Raw genomic sequence first — 16,674 nt, 5'->3', positions numbered from 1 at the left:
ATTTCCCAATTTTGTATGTATATTTCGCTAAAGTTCTTTAAAACTTAAAAAAAAAAAATCTTGGATGCAGCATATGAGATTAGTTTTCATTGAAATAATGAACTAAATGGCAACCAAGAGCTTAAATCTTCTTTATTTTAGCTTAAACTTAAAAATATTGTACCGTCCATTTTCTTGCTGGATCTGAATCCACTGATCAAATGAAACATCAGAACCGCAAAATATTCCAGGATTAAAGTGGTGAAATGATCCTCAAGCAACATCAATTAACCAGCTGACAATGCAAGCTAACAGCAATGCGTGTATCTGCATTTTTTACATTAAAACACTAAGAGGAAAAACATGCACAAAAAAACGTTTGTTTGTGTGTGCATTTTTGTGCAAAATATTTAGTGTAGTAAAAACCACCAGAAATGAAAATTGTGTAACTAAATAATTAAACTACATTATTAAGCCAATGCCTAAAAGTTTTTTTGCTTCTTGTTTCGTTTTAATTTCACAGAAGTCATGTCTTGATCTGCTACTATACTTTTTAAAAGTATGAGGTCTGGTGATCTAAAGTATTACTGATGCTAAATATTCATTCAGTTACTGGGTAGACTGGGTTCTGTGCTCACTGGACTGGTCTATCACATTCAGGCATTGTCTCCGTAAATAAATGACTCTCCAGATGGGGAAAAGTCGGAGCAATGGAGCGTTAAACACTGTGATTACCTGTGATTTATGCCAGTGTTGAACACACTACAGTTCTCCATGCTGACGGACAACAAACTGGTTGAACGTGTGTGAGTCTTTGTGTGTGTGTGTCGTGTCAAACTGGGGGTGTGCTCAGCTGCGTGAAAATGAGAGGAAAATCTAACATTCTCCATCTCGTACCCTCCCATATACCTTTACTCGCTGCTGGAGGCTCCTTAAAAGGTGCTGCCAGTAGTGTCTGTCTGCCTTATCATCACTGTCTTGGCAGGAGGAAATTATACCCAGCTGTTACAGACGGAGAGACTGCAGTCAGAGGAGTTAAACATCTCTGAGGACAGAACGTTTTTACAGAAACGCAGTGGTAGCCTCTATTAGGATGAAATTACTTATGGAAAGCCTTCAAATCAAGATGCTGCTGTGCGTAAACATCTTGGCGCTGCTCGTCCGGGAGGTTGCTCTGTCAAGCATCCTGACCACGCCGTCCAGAGGATGTCCAACCTGCGCAGGAAAGCCTGTGGATTTGGACGTGGCCTCTCTGGCTCCTGGGGAGCCGTGCGGCGTCTACACTCTGAGCTGTGCCCCAGGTCTGCGCTGTGAGCCTCCACAGGATGAGCCGAGGCCCCTGCGTGCCCTGCTGGAGGGCAGAGGAGTCTGCAGCAATGTCAGCAGCACCACAGCGACTACGCAGGTCTACCCTGCAGGTAAGACATACAGAGCTGCTGTTTCTAACTCATCTGTCGACTGGACCCTATACAGCTCTCCTCTATGGATTTCAGTGTCATTTCAAATGTTAGGTATTTTTATTATTATTATTATTATTATTATTATTATTATTGCTGGGAGTTATGTGCTTTGTGAAGTAAAATGCATTTTATTAGTCTGAAACTGTGCACATCATCAGCTGATGGTGTTTCAGAAAGAGTCGCTGCAGGGCTGAGTGAATGAATGAGTAACTTTGGTTTAGTGGTGTTGGCAAATTACAAGTTTTCTTTGGATGTGATCGGAGAGCATTTTAGGCAGGAATACAATTTCTGTCTTGAATGGTCAGAAAATAATCACATTGTAACTTTTCATTACTTTCCCACAGATGTGGATTTTATCAATCTGACTGCTTTTTGTTAAACGTGGAACTAAAGGGTGCACAACAGCTACTTGAAAAATGTCCTTTTGCAACTTTAGCAAAGTAAATAATGTCTGTCGTATTTCCATTTGTCTGATCTCAGAATCGGCGCCAACTGAGGAGCCCAATGAGGTAAAAATGATCTCCGTTTCAGCAAACTGCAGACTGTGTGTCATACACTGTTAACACTGCATGTGTCCGTCTCTTCCTGCAGGCTCCCTGCCGCAAACTTTTAATGAAAGTCATCCAAGATCTTGACGCCCATTTATTTAAGTCCCGTCATGATATCTACATACCCAACTGTGATAAAAGTGGTTTCTACAAAAGGAAGCAGGTAGGACTCTAAATAAAGAAAAACCATGTAAGAAAATTCAAGTTTCATTCCACGTATTTAAACTAATTATATTTAGTTTGTGTTAGACAAACTAAACAGGTCCTATTGTATTTGGTTGACTCACCTGAAAAGAAAATATCTGGCCAGGTGGATGTTTTGTGACAGTTAAGAGAAAAGTCAGAAAAATGTGGATTAATGGTAATAGAAAGTAAAATTGAAGTTGTGTGTTTTCCTACCCCTCCTGTGTCCCTGGAGATTTTTTATTTATTTATTTTTGCGTAGTTTTGGCTAAATTGATGCTAATGGCTAAACATTTATCCAGGTTGTATATTTTGAGGTGAAGTTCCATTTTTATGTTTTTTTTTTCTTTCAGCTGTTTTCATGACTGCTAAATTAAATAAAAAATAATCTTTGCCCCATTTTAAATACACCATCACTGCATCTTGATTAAATCATAATGTTGCCACGTTTGGATCTGCATTTTTCTGGGTGTGCAAGGGAACTATTTGAAGAAAAAAAAAAAAAACTTTACTAAAGAAATAGAATTGATTAAAATTAATGTTGCTGAAAATTCCAGAGCTGAATGTCACGTATACCACCTACCATGGCAAGAACTGAACTCAATAAATGTTTATATATTTATGATGAAAGAGCAATTTTGTGTCCATGGTGGAGCAAAAAAAATGAACTACTTGCCCTCCTCCCACTTTCTTATTATGTAGCTCAAAAACAGTCACTTCCTGCACAACCTGCCTCAAACCAATTCTACATTTTTGCTTCAGATGGACTTATCTTTGCATAAAGAAACTTAAGTCAGTGATTTGTATGCAGTCATACACATATTCCTTTTTATAAGATTGTGTGTTCTTTATTGTCAGTCATCAGGCAGAAAATTGGTAGAGAAGAAGGGAAGATATACAGCAAAGGTTTCAGGGTCACGACCTGAAGCCCAGACTGAACTCCAGCTAATAGCCTCTGCAGCTAAAGCCATGTGGTGCTGCAATATATACACTTCTTTTTAAAGCCTTTAAATCTTCTAGTGTGAAACGTGATTCCTCTGACATTAGTGACATCGTGGTTCAACTCCATATCCCAGATATATTATTTTGAAATAATTTCAGGCTTTAAAGGTTGAACGAAGTACCACAGAAACAAGGTGTTTTTGGTTAAGCTCTGATTTCTGCTCATTTGCTTTTTGTGTGCAGTGCTGGTCGTCTCTGGGGAAGCAGCGTGGAAAGTGCTGGTGTGTGGATGTGAACGGCCTCTCCGTACCGCCCAAGACTAAACAACAGGGCAACGTGATTTGCTGAGGAGCAGGAAAGGCGACGCAGATGAAGGAACATGGGCCTAAAACCTGAACTCGCCGTTCCATATGTTGCATTTCTACCAGATGAAAGCAGATCTTCCTCCCCGAGGAGCTGCGTAGTGATCAAACTTTGTCTCCTGACGCCCTCTGCTGAATACACTCGGATTGTGCTGATTTGATTCCTTCATATTCAATGGAGATCGGACTGCAGCTAAAAATAATCCAGCTAAAATGATATACAGAATGAAAGCATGTCAATTATGATCCGAGTGCCACAAATTAAACTTTTTAAAAACTCATTCAGCCGAAAGACTTTTAACACTTTTTTAAACAAACTTCTAGAAATCAGTTACATAACATTCACAAGCTAGCAATGAGAAATTACAAACTCTTTTACGATTGTGTTCAGGTTCTATGATATTTACATATTTTCAGTATGCTTTCCTTCGAAACCACTCTGTTTTAAAAGTACCTGCTGCATATAAAACATGTCGCCGAATTTATGTTACTGTATATACGTCTATTTATGTTAAATTGTTCATTATGTTAGTGTTACATATAAAAGCGAACACTAGGACTCCTTTGAGGGAACTTAGGAACCTGAATGTTTTTTTATTTATAACGTTGGTGACGTTTAATATTGGTGATGACGACTGATGATTTTAGGCAGTATTACAATGTGTAAAGTATTCTTGTGAAGTAAAATATTGTAAAAAAAAAAAAAATCATCTTTCTTTTCTGTATAAACAAATGGACTCATGATCAAGAAGTCAACCAGCTGCCTAAAAATGCACTAAGTAGCTATAGGCTTCTTGTGTTTCCTGTAGCATTTATTGCAGCTTTACAATTGGCTGCAATAAAATTGACAATTTTATTTCTTTATAGATGATAGTCATATCGTTTGAGACAGCGTCTTGTATTGGACTTTAACATATGGGAAAGTGTTATCTGTCCTTTCTAAGAAGAGCCAGAACACTTACTGATAACATCTGAGGCTATGAGATGATTTAAATAAACACGTACTGATGAGAAAGAGACTAAGTGAAAGAAAGCACTGAATACCTTTAGAAGATAATAAAAATATTAAAATATCAATATCTAATGATAGAGTTTTGAACCGCAATTCAAAAGAATTCCTCTGACGCATATTTGATGCATTAAAGACCATGTATCAATTCATATAAGTAATATCTAGGCTGAGCATAATATCATCCTAATCTGGCTCATCATTTCTATGAACCGGATTAAAAAAAGGAGCAACTGATAAATTGAGAAGAGTAACGCATTATAAGAGGGAGCATAAAAGAAAAAAAAACCTCAGAGAAGTTCTTCATTAGATTTAAAACAGTTCAATGTCAGCTTCATAGCAGTAAGATTATAAAATGGTGACAAAGATGAAGCCAGTTAATCCCAGTAATCCCAGTTAAACATTATCATGGCTCTGTTGAAAAATGCTAAAAATATGTAAAAAGTGTTAACACAACTAGAGGTTATAGTATGGAGCCACATTACTCAGTTCTTCAGCACAAACGCTGTGGTTATTATTATTTAATATTTGTAGTAGCAGTAGTAGTAGTTGAATATTGGCTCTCTCACCGTCACCCAAATATAGTTATATAAATATTTTATATATTTAAAAAAAATTATACTTTGCCATAAAAACTGAAACCACTCATGATTTGTTTGCTATCAAACTTTTTTTGGTGACTAAAAAAGTAAATAATTAGTAATTTAGTCAATTTAAATGTAATAATTTCAAACTTAATTGCACATCTACATTTAATATTTCTTAAAGGGTAACCTAGACCGAATGCATCTTCTCAGTGCTTTACTTTTAAATGACTTCCAAATGGCGGTAGAGTGCTAGTATTGGGGGCTGGGTGCGCCCCGGTGCTTCCTGTTCCTCACTGCGCCTCTGCTCAGCAGTGGCGCAACTACACATTATTCAGGTGGATGCGAAAACATAGATCGGCGCCTCCGCCCCCCGAGGCGACGATACGTGAAAGGTAAAACTCAGTACATTTACCTCGCAATGTGCGCGAGGTGAAGCAGCGTAAGGCGCGCTGAAGTGTATGGGAAAACATCATCGGCGCGCCGCCCCCTCCAGACGGGGTTTTGGCGCCCCCTCTGATGCTGCACCCTTATGCGTTGCATACCCTGCATACCCACTTTTTTGCGCCACTGCTGCTCAGACCCATGTCTCTGTAAAAAAAAAAAAAAACAGGTTAAATTACCTCACTGCGGTCGTCTGTTAAGGTTACTGCCATACTAATACTACAAGGCGCACATTCATGAGATAAATACAACACCCACATAAATCTAGTTAATGTTTAATTACATTGATTGCAGTATATACTGTCCCTGAGCTGCGCTCTTGTTTCACTCTCTGTCACTGGACCGCACAGAACCACTGAGCTAAAGCCTCAGCTGCTGCTGCTGCTGAGACTCCACAGGCGGACTTCAACTCCAGCCTGCTTTACATACACACAGGACTCGACAGGAGCAACAGCAAAGCCTGCTCACTCAGACCGAGGGACGGATAACCTGAGACAGCGCGATGTCTTCCCCCAGCGCCGCCTCCTCCTCCTCCGTCCCCACGGGCCCTCTGAAGCCCAAAAGGAAGACGAAGAAGAAGAACTTCGTGCAGCAGAAGGTGAAAGTCTTCCGAGCCAGCGACCCGGTGCTGAGCGTCCTGGTGTGGGGAGTCAATCACTCGGTATTCAAGCGAGCGAGCTTTTGCGTTGAACGGCGATCGGTTTATGTGGCGCTCATTAACATTTCGCCCATTGATCATGCGCAGATTAATGACCTGGGCCAGGTGCCTGTACCTGTCATGCTGCTCCCGGACGACTTCAAAGCCAGCACGAAGATCAAAGTGATGAACCACTGCTTCAACAAGTAATGTGCTCCGCTCTCTTTGTGGGAACACTCGCCCTGCTTCCTCTACGGCTGCACAGATTTGATGTCCGTTTGTGTTTTTGTGTTTATCATTAAGAGAGACGCAAGACTTTCCAACTAGCATTAAAAGTATATACGTTTCATACTGCCGCAGTGAGAGCTTTTAACAATTAAAGTATAGCAGAACAAACATTTTACGGTTTATTTGTGGAGCTGAGTTCAAAAGAAAGGGGCAGTTTAGCCTTAAAGTGTGAGGCAAAACTATTAAAGGAGGGATTTGTTAGAACATTGTGAAGTTGTGCTATAAAGCTGCAACCATTAAAAGATTTCTTCTCAAACTTATTGTGTAAAAACCGAGTGGCCTTTCAGTAATCCCTTAATCCATTCAGGAATCCAGACATCAATAACAGAGGTAGAATGAGTGAGTTCACAAAAATAAATGGACTTGGGATTTTTTACTCTAGTGACATACAGCAGTTCTCGTGCGACTTAGAAAAGAAACAAGAAACGTGTCCCCTCAGAATGATGCTTCCACCACCGTGCCACTGTGTTAGCTTTCCAGTACACTTGCATGTTGTCCGAAGTGAGATTTTTAAATCTTAGAGCAGCGTCCTCAACACCTCTATCATGGCTTACGGCAAACTTTAAAGTTGTCGAGTTGTTTTTCTCAGCAACTCCAACTCTGTGTCCTGGATGAACACGCACACGTCTTAGGATTTGGATTTGCTTGAGTTTGTTGCTCTGGTTCTAATGTCCTAGTTAATTGTTGCATTTTGTTTTGTTACTGCTTACATTTCTTTAATTCTTACAGTGCCATTTTGACTTCAATTTTATTTTCTCTTGCCTCCTGTGCCATTGCTGTAGTGATGTTATATCCTGATCCTTTGCTTCAGTGATCACCTCCTCTGTATTCCAAGTTCCCCTTTAGTCCTTTGTCAGACCTTCTCCCAGTTTCTCTTGTACTTTATATTTTCCTTGCTTGTTACTCCTGGTTGCTTCTCCTTCATCATTCCCTCTATGACTTTCTGTCTTTGTTAATCATACTCAACTATAAACCGTAACAAAGCACCCCACAGCACGATCACCACTGTGTTCAGTGTAATATACAGCGTTATTTTTTATCTTGCCTGAAAGCCAAAAGGTAAAATTTGGTTTCATTTGACCAGAGCAACCTCTTGGAAATATTTTCTTTTCTGCCGTAAGGTCAGATTTGTGGAACGGTTTTTCCTGACCTGAGTTATGGATCTCTGCAGCTCCTCCAGAGCTGTCGGAGGAGCATAATGCTCTCTTCGTCTGGCCTGTGAGTTTAGGCTGACAGCTACATTTTGATGGGTTTGCTGTACTCTTTCCACTTTCAGATGGTGGATTTTTACAGTAAAACACAATCTGCTTTTGTTAAAGTTCAGCTTGAAAACCGACAGCAAAACCAAGTAACTGTTCTGTAATCCTATAATCCATCCAGGAATGCAGTTATTTTAGAGACTTCAATAACAGAGGTGGGGTGAGGAACAACAAATGTTTTCTCAGACTGAAAGGCTGTTACTTTAACTTTATTTACTTATGTGAATCTGTGTGCGTGTTTTTTTTTATGTGACCTGGTGTGGAAACAGGAAAACAGCAAGAACTTGAAAATAATGAAAGTGGACACCATCGATAAACTCTGACAGACTGTGGTAAACAGTGGCTCACCGTCCTGCTTGATCAAACTGCTTTTATTCCCAGGGAGAATCTTCCGGGCCAGTTTAAATTCAAAGAGTACTGCCCACAGGTGTTCAGGAACCTGCGAGAGCGCTTTGGCATCGAGGATCAAGATTACCAGGTATGAACTCAACATTATTCAGGGCACAAAAATACGTAGATGAAGAACAAACCGTGTAATTTGAACAATGCTGGAACAGATCTTCACACGTCTTTCAGCGTCCTCCTTTTGTGGCAGCTTTTTATTGACGTCCTCCATTTGCATGGCTCTGTGCCTTATTTGCATGTGCCAGGTGGCTCACCGAGTTTTCCTTCAGAGCACACAGGGAGCATCAGCTTAGCGCACGATAATGGGCAACATTTTGTACTAGCAGTTAAGTTTACTCAAGAAAAACAAAATGGCGTCTCTGTGTGAAAGTGACACAGGATGTCGGTACAAAATGTTCTGTTTTTCTGTGAATGCTTTTTGAATTTGCAATCTAATTCAGGAGAAATGATGTGTCGGTGGCGATGTTCGTCATGCTGGCTGACCTCTTTCTCCCTCAGGTCTCTCTGACCCGCAGTCCTCCTCTCAGAGATGAGGAGGGGAAGTACATGGGGCTGCGGCTCACATCATACGACCGCACTTTGGTGGTAAAAGAGATTTCCAGTGAGGAGGTTGAGGAAATGCACAGCATCCTGTCAGAGTATCATCAGGTACTGGCAAAAGCATGAGTTGTTTACCTTTTTCATCATTTGTTCTGGAAGATAACCTAGAACATTTTTATGTTTTGGTCTCGTTAAATTGCAAAATTTTTACGTATTTTATGTGACAGGCTGCCTTTGCTGCAAATGAAGTCAATTGGAATCAATTGCCTTTAAAAGTAATTTAATAACTAAATTATTATCTGGTGTAAAATGCACAAGTCTCTCAGTATAAATCCAGCTGTACTGGATGGTTTTCTGGAAACACGAGAAAGAAAACTCAGATTTGACGCTCTGGTATACGTGCAAAACGCCAAGTGGACAAAAGCAGCAATTCCCATCACTTTGAACTCAACATCACTGTGGGGAAACACGGCGGTGGTGGTGGCGGCATCATGATGTAGGGATGCTTTCTTCAGCAGGGAAAGAGAAGCTAATCCAACTGGATAAGAAACCTGGAAGAAAACTTGAGGTTTCCCTTCCAGCAGGACAATGACTCTAAAATTACAGTCAAAGCCAATTAAAACGGAATAAATACAAAAGCATGCCACACTTCTCAGATTTTTATGAGGCGAAGGTTTGAAACCCTAATCTCTTTATATTCATTAAACATCTACTGTTTTGCTAGTAAATCCCCCACAGAACAATTACAAATTGTAAAATGATAAAATGTGGAAAGGAACGAAGACCTTTGCATGACACTGACGTCCATAATATGTAGGTAATTTTAAATTTTAAATCATATTAGAGATAGTAGTTGTCTTTCATTTTGAGCTGTTTCTGTAGAGAATCTCACCCTTCAATATCCCTCATTTCCTTGGCAAAGCTAAGAGATGAATGATTTTTTCCTTTTCAAACAGGTTAATGTTTATATAGTCACAGTTTTTAGGGGGGGGGGGGAGTGGGAATTTAGAAAGCATCGGCATTAATTTAACACGGAAGTTATGGAAGGAGGCACACGGAGACAGAGACGAAAGCTTTCCTCCTGTATCTGTGATGTGTGTCCTTTGCTCTCCGTCCTCCTGCAGCATATTGTCACCTCCCACGGCAGCACGCTGCTCCCTCAGTTCCTCGCCATGTACAGAGTGACGGTGGAGAGCGAGGACACCTACCTGTTAGTGATGAGGAACATGTTCAGCCACAGGCTGGCGGTACACAGGAAGTACGACCTGAAGGTGAGGGAGGATTCAGAGGTCAGCCAGGACAGCATAAATCTACAACACACTCTGGAAACCTGAGCTATAATCAAGGAAAAGTTTATTTCTGTTCCAATAATGTAACGACTAGCCAATAAGAAAGTACCATAATCATTTTGACCATTTTGTATTCAATAAATCCAATACTGTGATAACTTTTCCGTTTAAAACCAAACAGCGTAAAATTGTGAACATAAAACAGTTTTGTAAATACAGCTTTACTACCATAAATAAAAACCTTTTTATAAAAAAAATAAATAATTACAGTGAACATTTTCACCCCTAAAAAGCTTTAAAAGGTGTTCACCTGCATCAGCTGCCTGTGCAAATTTATATCAATTTGAGTTCAAATGAGCTGCAGACACTCCAGCTAATTTCTTTTTTCCATTTTTCCGTGTTCAGGGCTCCGTGCTGACTCGAGAAGCAAGTTTTAAAGAAAAGGTGAGATCAGATTAAAGCTGTGCAGTCTTTATATGTGCAGTGTATGTGTTAGTAATGATGAGTAAAAAAACCCTTAAAACAAACCCGTCTCACTGCAATAATAACTTATTTGTAATAATCCAGCTTTTAGCTTGAGTAGATGTGATAGTGATAAAAAAACATTATATAATTGTTTTCTTCTAAATTGCTGGTGAAACTTATTGACACCTGACTTGGTTCAGTTTATTCACGACAGGAAATTGAGCTTCTTATGTTTCTGAATGTGGCTAGCATGTAAAAACATTGCCTCTTGGTTGCTATGGAGACCCCCGATTTGGGTTTGTGTTGCATCGTTTGTTTATCCCTCTGGCTACCGTAGCTATTTCTTGACTTATAAACACACATCTGCCTTTCTTTAATTCCATGTTCTCTTGTTTTTCCCATTTTGAAGAGTGAAAAGAGAAACGGACCGAAGTGTCCCGTTGTTTCCTTCATGTCACTGGGAAAAAGGAAATCATGGATCGCAGATAAAGGTTCCAAGAAACCTGATAGATCTATAAAGAATAAATATCCAGATAGATGCTACGTTAAACTTACAGAATTGTTAAAGATGCTAAATTCAATTTAAGGTTGTATTTTTTTAATTTTATTATTATTTTAAGTGTTGAGTTTGGGCTATTGCAATATGTTTTGGTTGCAGTACTTTTACTGACGGAATACAGTCAGAACTGTTTGATTTATGCATTCAAAACAAGAATGGTCAGTGAGAGATTAAGGATTATGCATGGCCAGTTGAAAATATGAAAAATCTGTTTGTTTTTTTTAATGTGCCACTTTAGCAGTAGCTAATGGTACGCTCCTGTTGTCGCAAAGCAGACCTAAATAAGAACACCAAATGCACAAAACTTTGTGCCACCTTTGCAAAACAAAACGTGGAGCATGACACTGTTTGTTCAGGTCAAAGAGCTGCCCACATACAAGGACGCAGACTTCTTGAATAGCATGCAGAAGATCTACGTGAGCGATGAGGAGAAAGAGAAGGTGATGAACAAACTCGGCAGAGACATCGAGGTGAGAAAGGAATACTTCTAGTGTCTGGATTTGCTGTCTTTTAAAGGGTTTCTGTCGCTGAAGTTTCCCTCGTTTCAGTTTCTCGTGCGCATGAGGATCATGGACTACAGCCTGCTGCTGGGCATCCATGACACCGAGCGAGCTGAGAGAGAGGAGGAGGACGACGACGTGGAGTCGTCCTGTGAGGAGGAAGAGGAGGACGAAAACGACCCGGCTGCTCCTCCATGCTCCACTTCCCCTGAAGGAATCGCCGGCTACATGAGCTCGCTCAAGCCCATGGGTCCCGGGGAGTTCGACCCTTACGTGGACGTGTACGCCGTTCAGAGCGCCGTGGGTGAGTGGCACCTGAGCGTCACCTCACGCAGAGCTGCAAATGGCGAGCGCTCGCCGCACTTTGGCATCAATGTCACTCAACAGACGCCGTGAACCGTTCCCTCGTAGGTGCTCCCAGGAGGGAGGTGTACTTCATGGGTCTGATTGATGTGCTGACGCAGTATGATGCCAAGAAGAAAGCCGCTCACGCTGCCAGGGCTGTCAAGCACGGGGTGAGAGAGCATCGCTCTTAAAAGCGACTGCTTAGCGTGGGGACGCGACACATCTCCGGCGTAAAGGGTGGCTTTCATCCTCTGCTTCCTTGTTTTTCAGTCAGCCGTGCTTCTCTTTGTGCTTTGCAGGCGGGAGCTGAAATCACAACGGTTCATCCCGAGCAGTACGCCAAACGCTTCAAGGAGTTCATCGCGAAGATCTTTGCCTAGTTCAAGGATTGATCGTCTTTTGATGCCACGCTTAGCTGCACAACACCCACAAGGAACACAAAACATTTACAGCTAAAAAATAAAATCTATGCAGAAGTATTTATGTTTATTAAACTTATTAAGAATGTGCTCACATTAAGATTGTTCAATCTGGAGAACAGTACTGGCCTCAGTCGTGCCAAACTCTTCCTGTTTTCGGATGATGGACTGCCTGCACATTCTCTCTGAAGGCTTATTTCACTGTGAGCTTCTTCAACGAGGTTTAATCTTTTAGGCAAAGGCAGCCAGAGACAATTAACAATTTGGCTATCCAACATAGACTTTTATTAAAAGGCAAAGCAAATCCAAAACCACTGGAAACCTGCTGGAGAGGAAACTCCTGGTTCCAGCAGTTTGCACTTACCTAAAGCAGAAACGACACGACTTTGAAGACCAAGATGTTTGTGTTTTGGACAGAGAATACGGGTCGTTTTAAAGAGGCGTCAAAGAGGTTGACGTGACTAGCAGACGTTTCACTCTCCCTCACAGGGAGGGAGGAAAATGATTTTCTCTGGTTGCATCCAGGGAGTAAAACCTGTTGGTCATGTGACCTCTTCTAACGAAGTCATGTGACTTACTTTTAAATGTCAGAGATGTTTCTGGTTTGCACTCATTGCAAGCTGAGAGAAATGCTGGATTAAAAAAAAGGAAACATTTTGTGCCTTTTTTGAATGGGTTTTTTATGTCCAGCGTTTAAAGGTTAAACCTTTGTGAGTTCTGCGCGATGTTCAGAAGTTGAGATGTGGATTTAAAACCTGACCCTGCGTTGGTCGATAATGTTCTACAAACCTCCGAGGCCTTTGTTGAACGAAATTAATTTATTCTGAGATTAAATGACACACAATGAGACTCTGTTTAATACGACTTCTGAAACCATTGGATTTTACTCAAAGGTTTCTGATTAAACATGGCTCAATGTTTGTCTTTAAGCTGTCTTTCTTTTCATTTATGCAACTATGAACTAATTTGAGTTGGTCAGTCACATGAAATCTGAATAAGCAGGTTTAGATTATGGATGTAGCAATATATCTTGTGCTAATTTTGCTTCCTTCATCATTATACTAACAATTTAACGGTGACATTTGCATTCTCATTTAGTAGTTGGGGCCTGAAACAAAAACAGAAATACATACTTTACTCCACTCTGAAGTTTGACATTTACTATGACTTTTTTCACTTTACACAAAATGTTCTCTTGATTTTATAGCCTCTTTTTAACCCTATTTACCTAAAGGTCAGCCAACGATGAAAAGAAAATGTTTTTGGTATTTTCTTCATTTGAAAATACAGAATGAAATTGTATGGCCAGACGTAAGTCACAACAAAAATGGTTAACTTGGACTTTATGGTATTTATCCCGGCTGTGTCTTGAATTTTATCCCCTCTCATCACCTGCAGCTTTACATTGAAAAGGCTCCTCACTCTTATTTTGTTTATAGATTTTTAACGTCTTGATTCTCGGGAAAACATTAAAGAGTTTTAATAAAAGAAATTCAAAGTAAATCTCTTTGGGAGCAAACATCTGCATCCTTAGACTTTATTTTAGAAAACCTTCAGTGAATAAAAATACGTTAATAAATGTGTCACAGTTCGGCCGATAACTGACACATACCGTTTTCGTGTTTTTACTTTTTTTTCCTCTACATCTTACCATTAAAGGGGTTTTTAATAGAGCAGGTGTTCCTCTTCTTATTAGCACTGACAATAACGTAAATTGAGGTAAATTCAGTGATGTGACAAATTCATTTGTTTCTCTATTTTCAGCTCCACTTTGTGGGAATATCGGCATTGGTTGTGATATGAAAAGACTCCATTATGAACGTGATAAAATGTTCCGACTGACCTTTTCGACACAACTAATTAAAACGTTTCAGCTTTTCCTGTTAAAAGCTCATTAAAATTGCAAATGAGGCGAGAAAAACAGGCTGTGTTATTTCTGTCCTTAATTCATTTCACCTCGCCAGTTGGCTACATTTTGTCAGGCGTTTCATTATTGCGCTTTTCGGTAATATAATAAAAGCCTGGCTCGGCGTTCAGGCAGCGTGCTGACATGTTTATAGCACCAAGTCACAACCAGAAACTCAAGCTTCTTTTATTGGGATTTTATGTATAAAACCACAAAGCAACACATGATTCTAAAGAGAAAAATACAGTGTAGAAATAAAGGCTGAAAAGTGTGGTGTGTGTGTTTGTATTCAGCTTTTCTGCGTCACAACCTTTTGCTGCAAGGACATCCGGGACTCTGTCTGTGATACATCTGTGTGTTTGTTTTACAAACAAACAAAGTAACTAACAAAATGATCCAATCTCAGTCCAAATATGGTGAAAACTAGAGAACGTTTTCAGTGTTTGTCTTTCAGGTGTACATAGTATTTTGAATTAAAGAAAAAAAAAAATCTGTTTTGGTCATAAATCTTAGCTATTATGTCTTCTGGCTTTATTTCAACAGAGGTATTTTTCTTATCACTCTCCTATAAAGGTGTAGAAAACAAATATTAAGTCCTACCAACAGATTTTTTACTACTGATCAATGGTTGTTATCTAACCAAATATAGGGAAGCCATTGTTCTTACTTGATTTTAAATAGAGACATCAGAGAACTTTATTTAAAAAATGCTAACACTTTACTTGAAGCGGTGTGCATAAGACTGACATAACAGTCATAAACATGACATAACATCCTTCATGAACATAAAGAAGTCTTTATGAATGTTTATGACAGTGGTCATGAAGTGTCATTCGGTAAATAAAGACACTTTTAATGCAAAGTTGCTCTAAAAGTTGCATTAAAAGTCCATTGAAAATGCCAACTTTGCATGATTTTGTAAATTATGATAATTTAATGCAAAGTTGCCATTTTAAATGGACTTTTAATGCAACTTTTAGAGCAACTTTGCATTAGAAGTGTCATTATTTACCGAATGACACTTCATGACAACTGTCATAAACATTCATAAAGACTTCTTTATGTTCCTGACGGGTGTTATGTCAGTCTTATACACACCCCTTCAAATTAAGTATTACCAAAACAAAAAAGGAAAATTCATGAGTTATTATTCTTCCACTTTGTGCTGGATCTTCATGTAAAAACCGCAATAAAACACACTTGTATCATGTCAAGAGTGTGAAAAATGTATTTTTTCTGTTGGAAGAAATATCTGCATCCAGTGGCTTTTAATGCACAAACCCAACTGCTAAACATTGTATTTGTTTTTCTTAGCTTAGATTTATACACAATTAGTTACTACATTCATAACTTGACCACATGATGTTAAGATGCACCAGGAGTGATTCAAATTTCTAGGTGTCCCTTTGAAACTGAATCTCTGTGATGAAGCATTCATTCTTTTGTCTCTATTTAGGCCCTCTCGCATCCCAGAGCTCCTGGCACACATTCCTGATGCTCCTGCTTCACATGGACAACTCAAAACACAGAAAGGACATGAAGGTTAAAAACAAATGGCTTGAATTTTTCAATTTCTGCCTTAGCTACATGTCCCAAAGCTGCAGCAACAAGCTCTGAAAGCTTACGTACATCCACCCCCCCCCTCCCCGCCCCCCCGAACCGTGTAAATGGATTCAAACCACTGAAAAATTAAAACTCTGTAACCTCAGCAGCTCGGTATTGTTCAGTGATCCTACATTCTTCAAGGACGCACTTTTTAATTGGTTATAAATCCATCAGTTCTGACCTCAGTGTTGATGATTCACTTTTCTTTGCACATTTTCTTTGTTCCTTTTGAATGTGGGAGTGCTTTGAGGCAAACAACCTTGAGAGATCTTGCTTCAATGAGATTGTGCACAAAATAACCAAAAAGAAGCTCAGAACAAACCAGCTGTTTTATGCCCACACCTCCATCATCCGTCTCATTTATCCATCAGATGTAAGGAAAGGCATTTCCGCTTGAAGTTTAAGAAATGAAGCTTAAAGTCAAGATTTTTGGTTGTGTTTACTCAATTGTGCAGAACTTGAGTAAATTTAAAGTAATAGAGGCTGCACACAGGTTGGTTAAAGAGTTAAACACCCTGCATCATGATAAACATTAATGCATGTTGGTGTAAAACCCGAAGGTGATTGGCTATTACAGTCTAAATACTGGAGTGTTTTTCAGAATATTAACTAAACTTGCAGAGGAAAATATAGACTCATCAATCGCAGTTAAATATTTGTTTAAAATAATAATAAAACAAGAACTTACAAACTAGCAGGATGACACACAGAGCAGGAACAAACAGAAACTAGTTTATGGAGTTAAACAGGATATAACAGGAGGATCCAGCAAGGAGTGACCAAAGGAGAGGTGGTAAAATACTGGGAGTTTTAAATGCTGGGACAATGGACCAGTGGTAACTGGAAAACAAGGTGCAGGTGTGAGAGGAGAGCAGAGGGCAAGGTGAGGAGAGAAACAGAGAGAGAAATGGCAGAGGAGAGCAGAAAAAACAATCTAGCCAAATCT

At 39.6% G+C, this 16,674-nt stretch overlaps 2 protein-coding genes across 2 annotated transcripts; both read left to right on the top strand.

The window, feature by feature from the left end:
- Positions 1-350: 350 nt before the first annotated feature.
- LOC103465332 (insulin-like growth factor-binding protein 3) lies at positions 351-5,054 on the top strand. Its single transcript, XM_008410024.2, has 4 exons — positions 351-1,397; positions 1,920-1,948; positions 2,031-2,150; positions 3,356-5,054. The coding sequence occupies exons 1-4, from the start codon at positions 1,073-1,075 to the stop codon at positions 3,458-3,460; spliced, it is 579 nt and encodes a 192-aa protein (XP_008408246.1). The 5' UTR covers positions 351-1,072; the 3' UTR covers positions 3,461-5,054.
- Positions 5,055-5,674: 620 nt separating this feature from the next.
- On the top strand, positions 5,675-14,884 carry LOC103465331 (phosphatidylinositol 5-phosphate 4-kinase type-2 gamma-like). The gene is made up of 10 exons (XM_008410023.2): positions 5,675-6,172; positions 6,257-6,354; positions 8,077-8,173; positions 8,599-8,748; positions 9,765-9,911; positions 10,335-10,373; positions 11,310-11,423; positions 11,502-11,757; positions 11,865-11,968; positions 12,098-14,884. Exons 1-10 carry the CDS (start codon positions 6,014-6,016, stop codon positions 12,176-12,178), a joined length of 1,245 nt encoding a protein of 414 aa, XP_008408245.1. The 5' UTR covers positions 5,675-6,013; the 3' UTR covers positions 12,179-14,884.
- Positions 14,885-16,674: the final 1,790 nt, after the last annotated feature.

The sequence above is a fragment of the Poecilia reticulata genome, linkage group LG5 (genome assembly GCF_000633615.1).
Source record: "Poecilia reticulata strain Guanapo linkage group LG5, Guppy_female_1.0+MT, whole genome shotgun sequence".
In the NCBI taxonomy this organism is placed as follows: Eukaryota; Metazoa; Chordata; class Actinopteri; order Cyprinodontiformes; family Poeciliidae; genus Poecilia; species Poecilia reticulata.
Note: the sequence above shows the minus strand (reverse complement) of the source record. Positions and strands in the feature narration are given on the sequence as shown.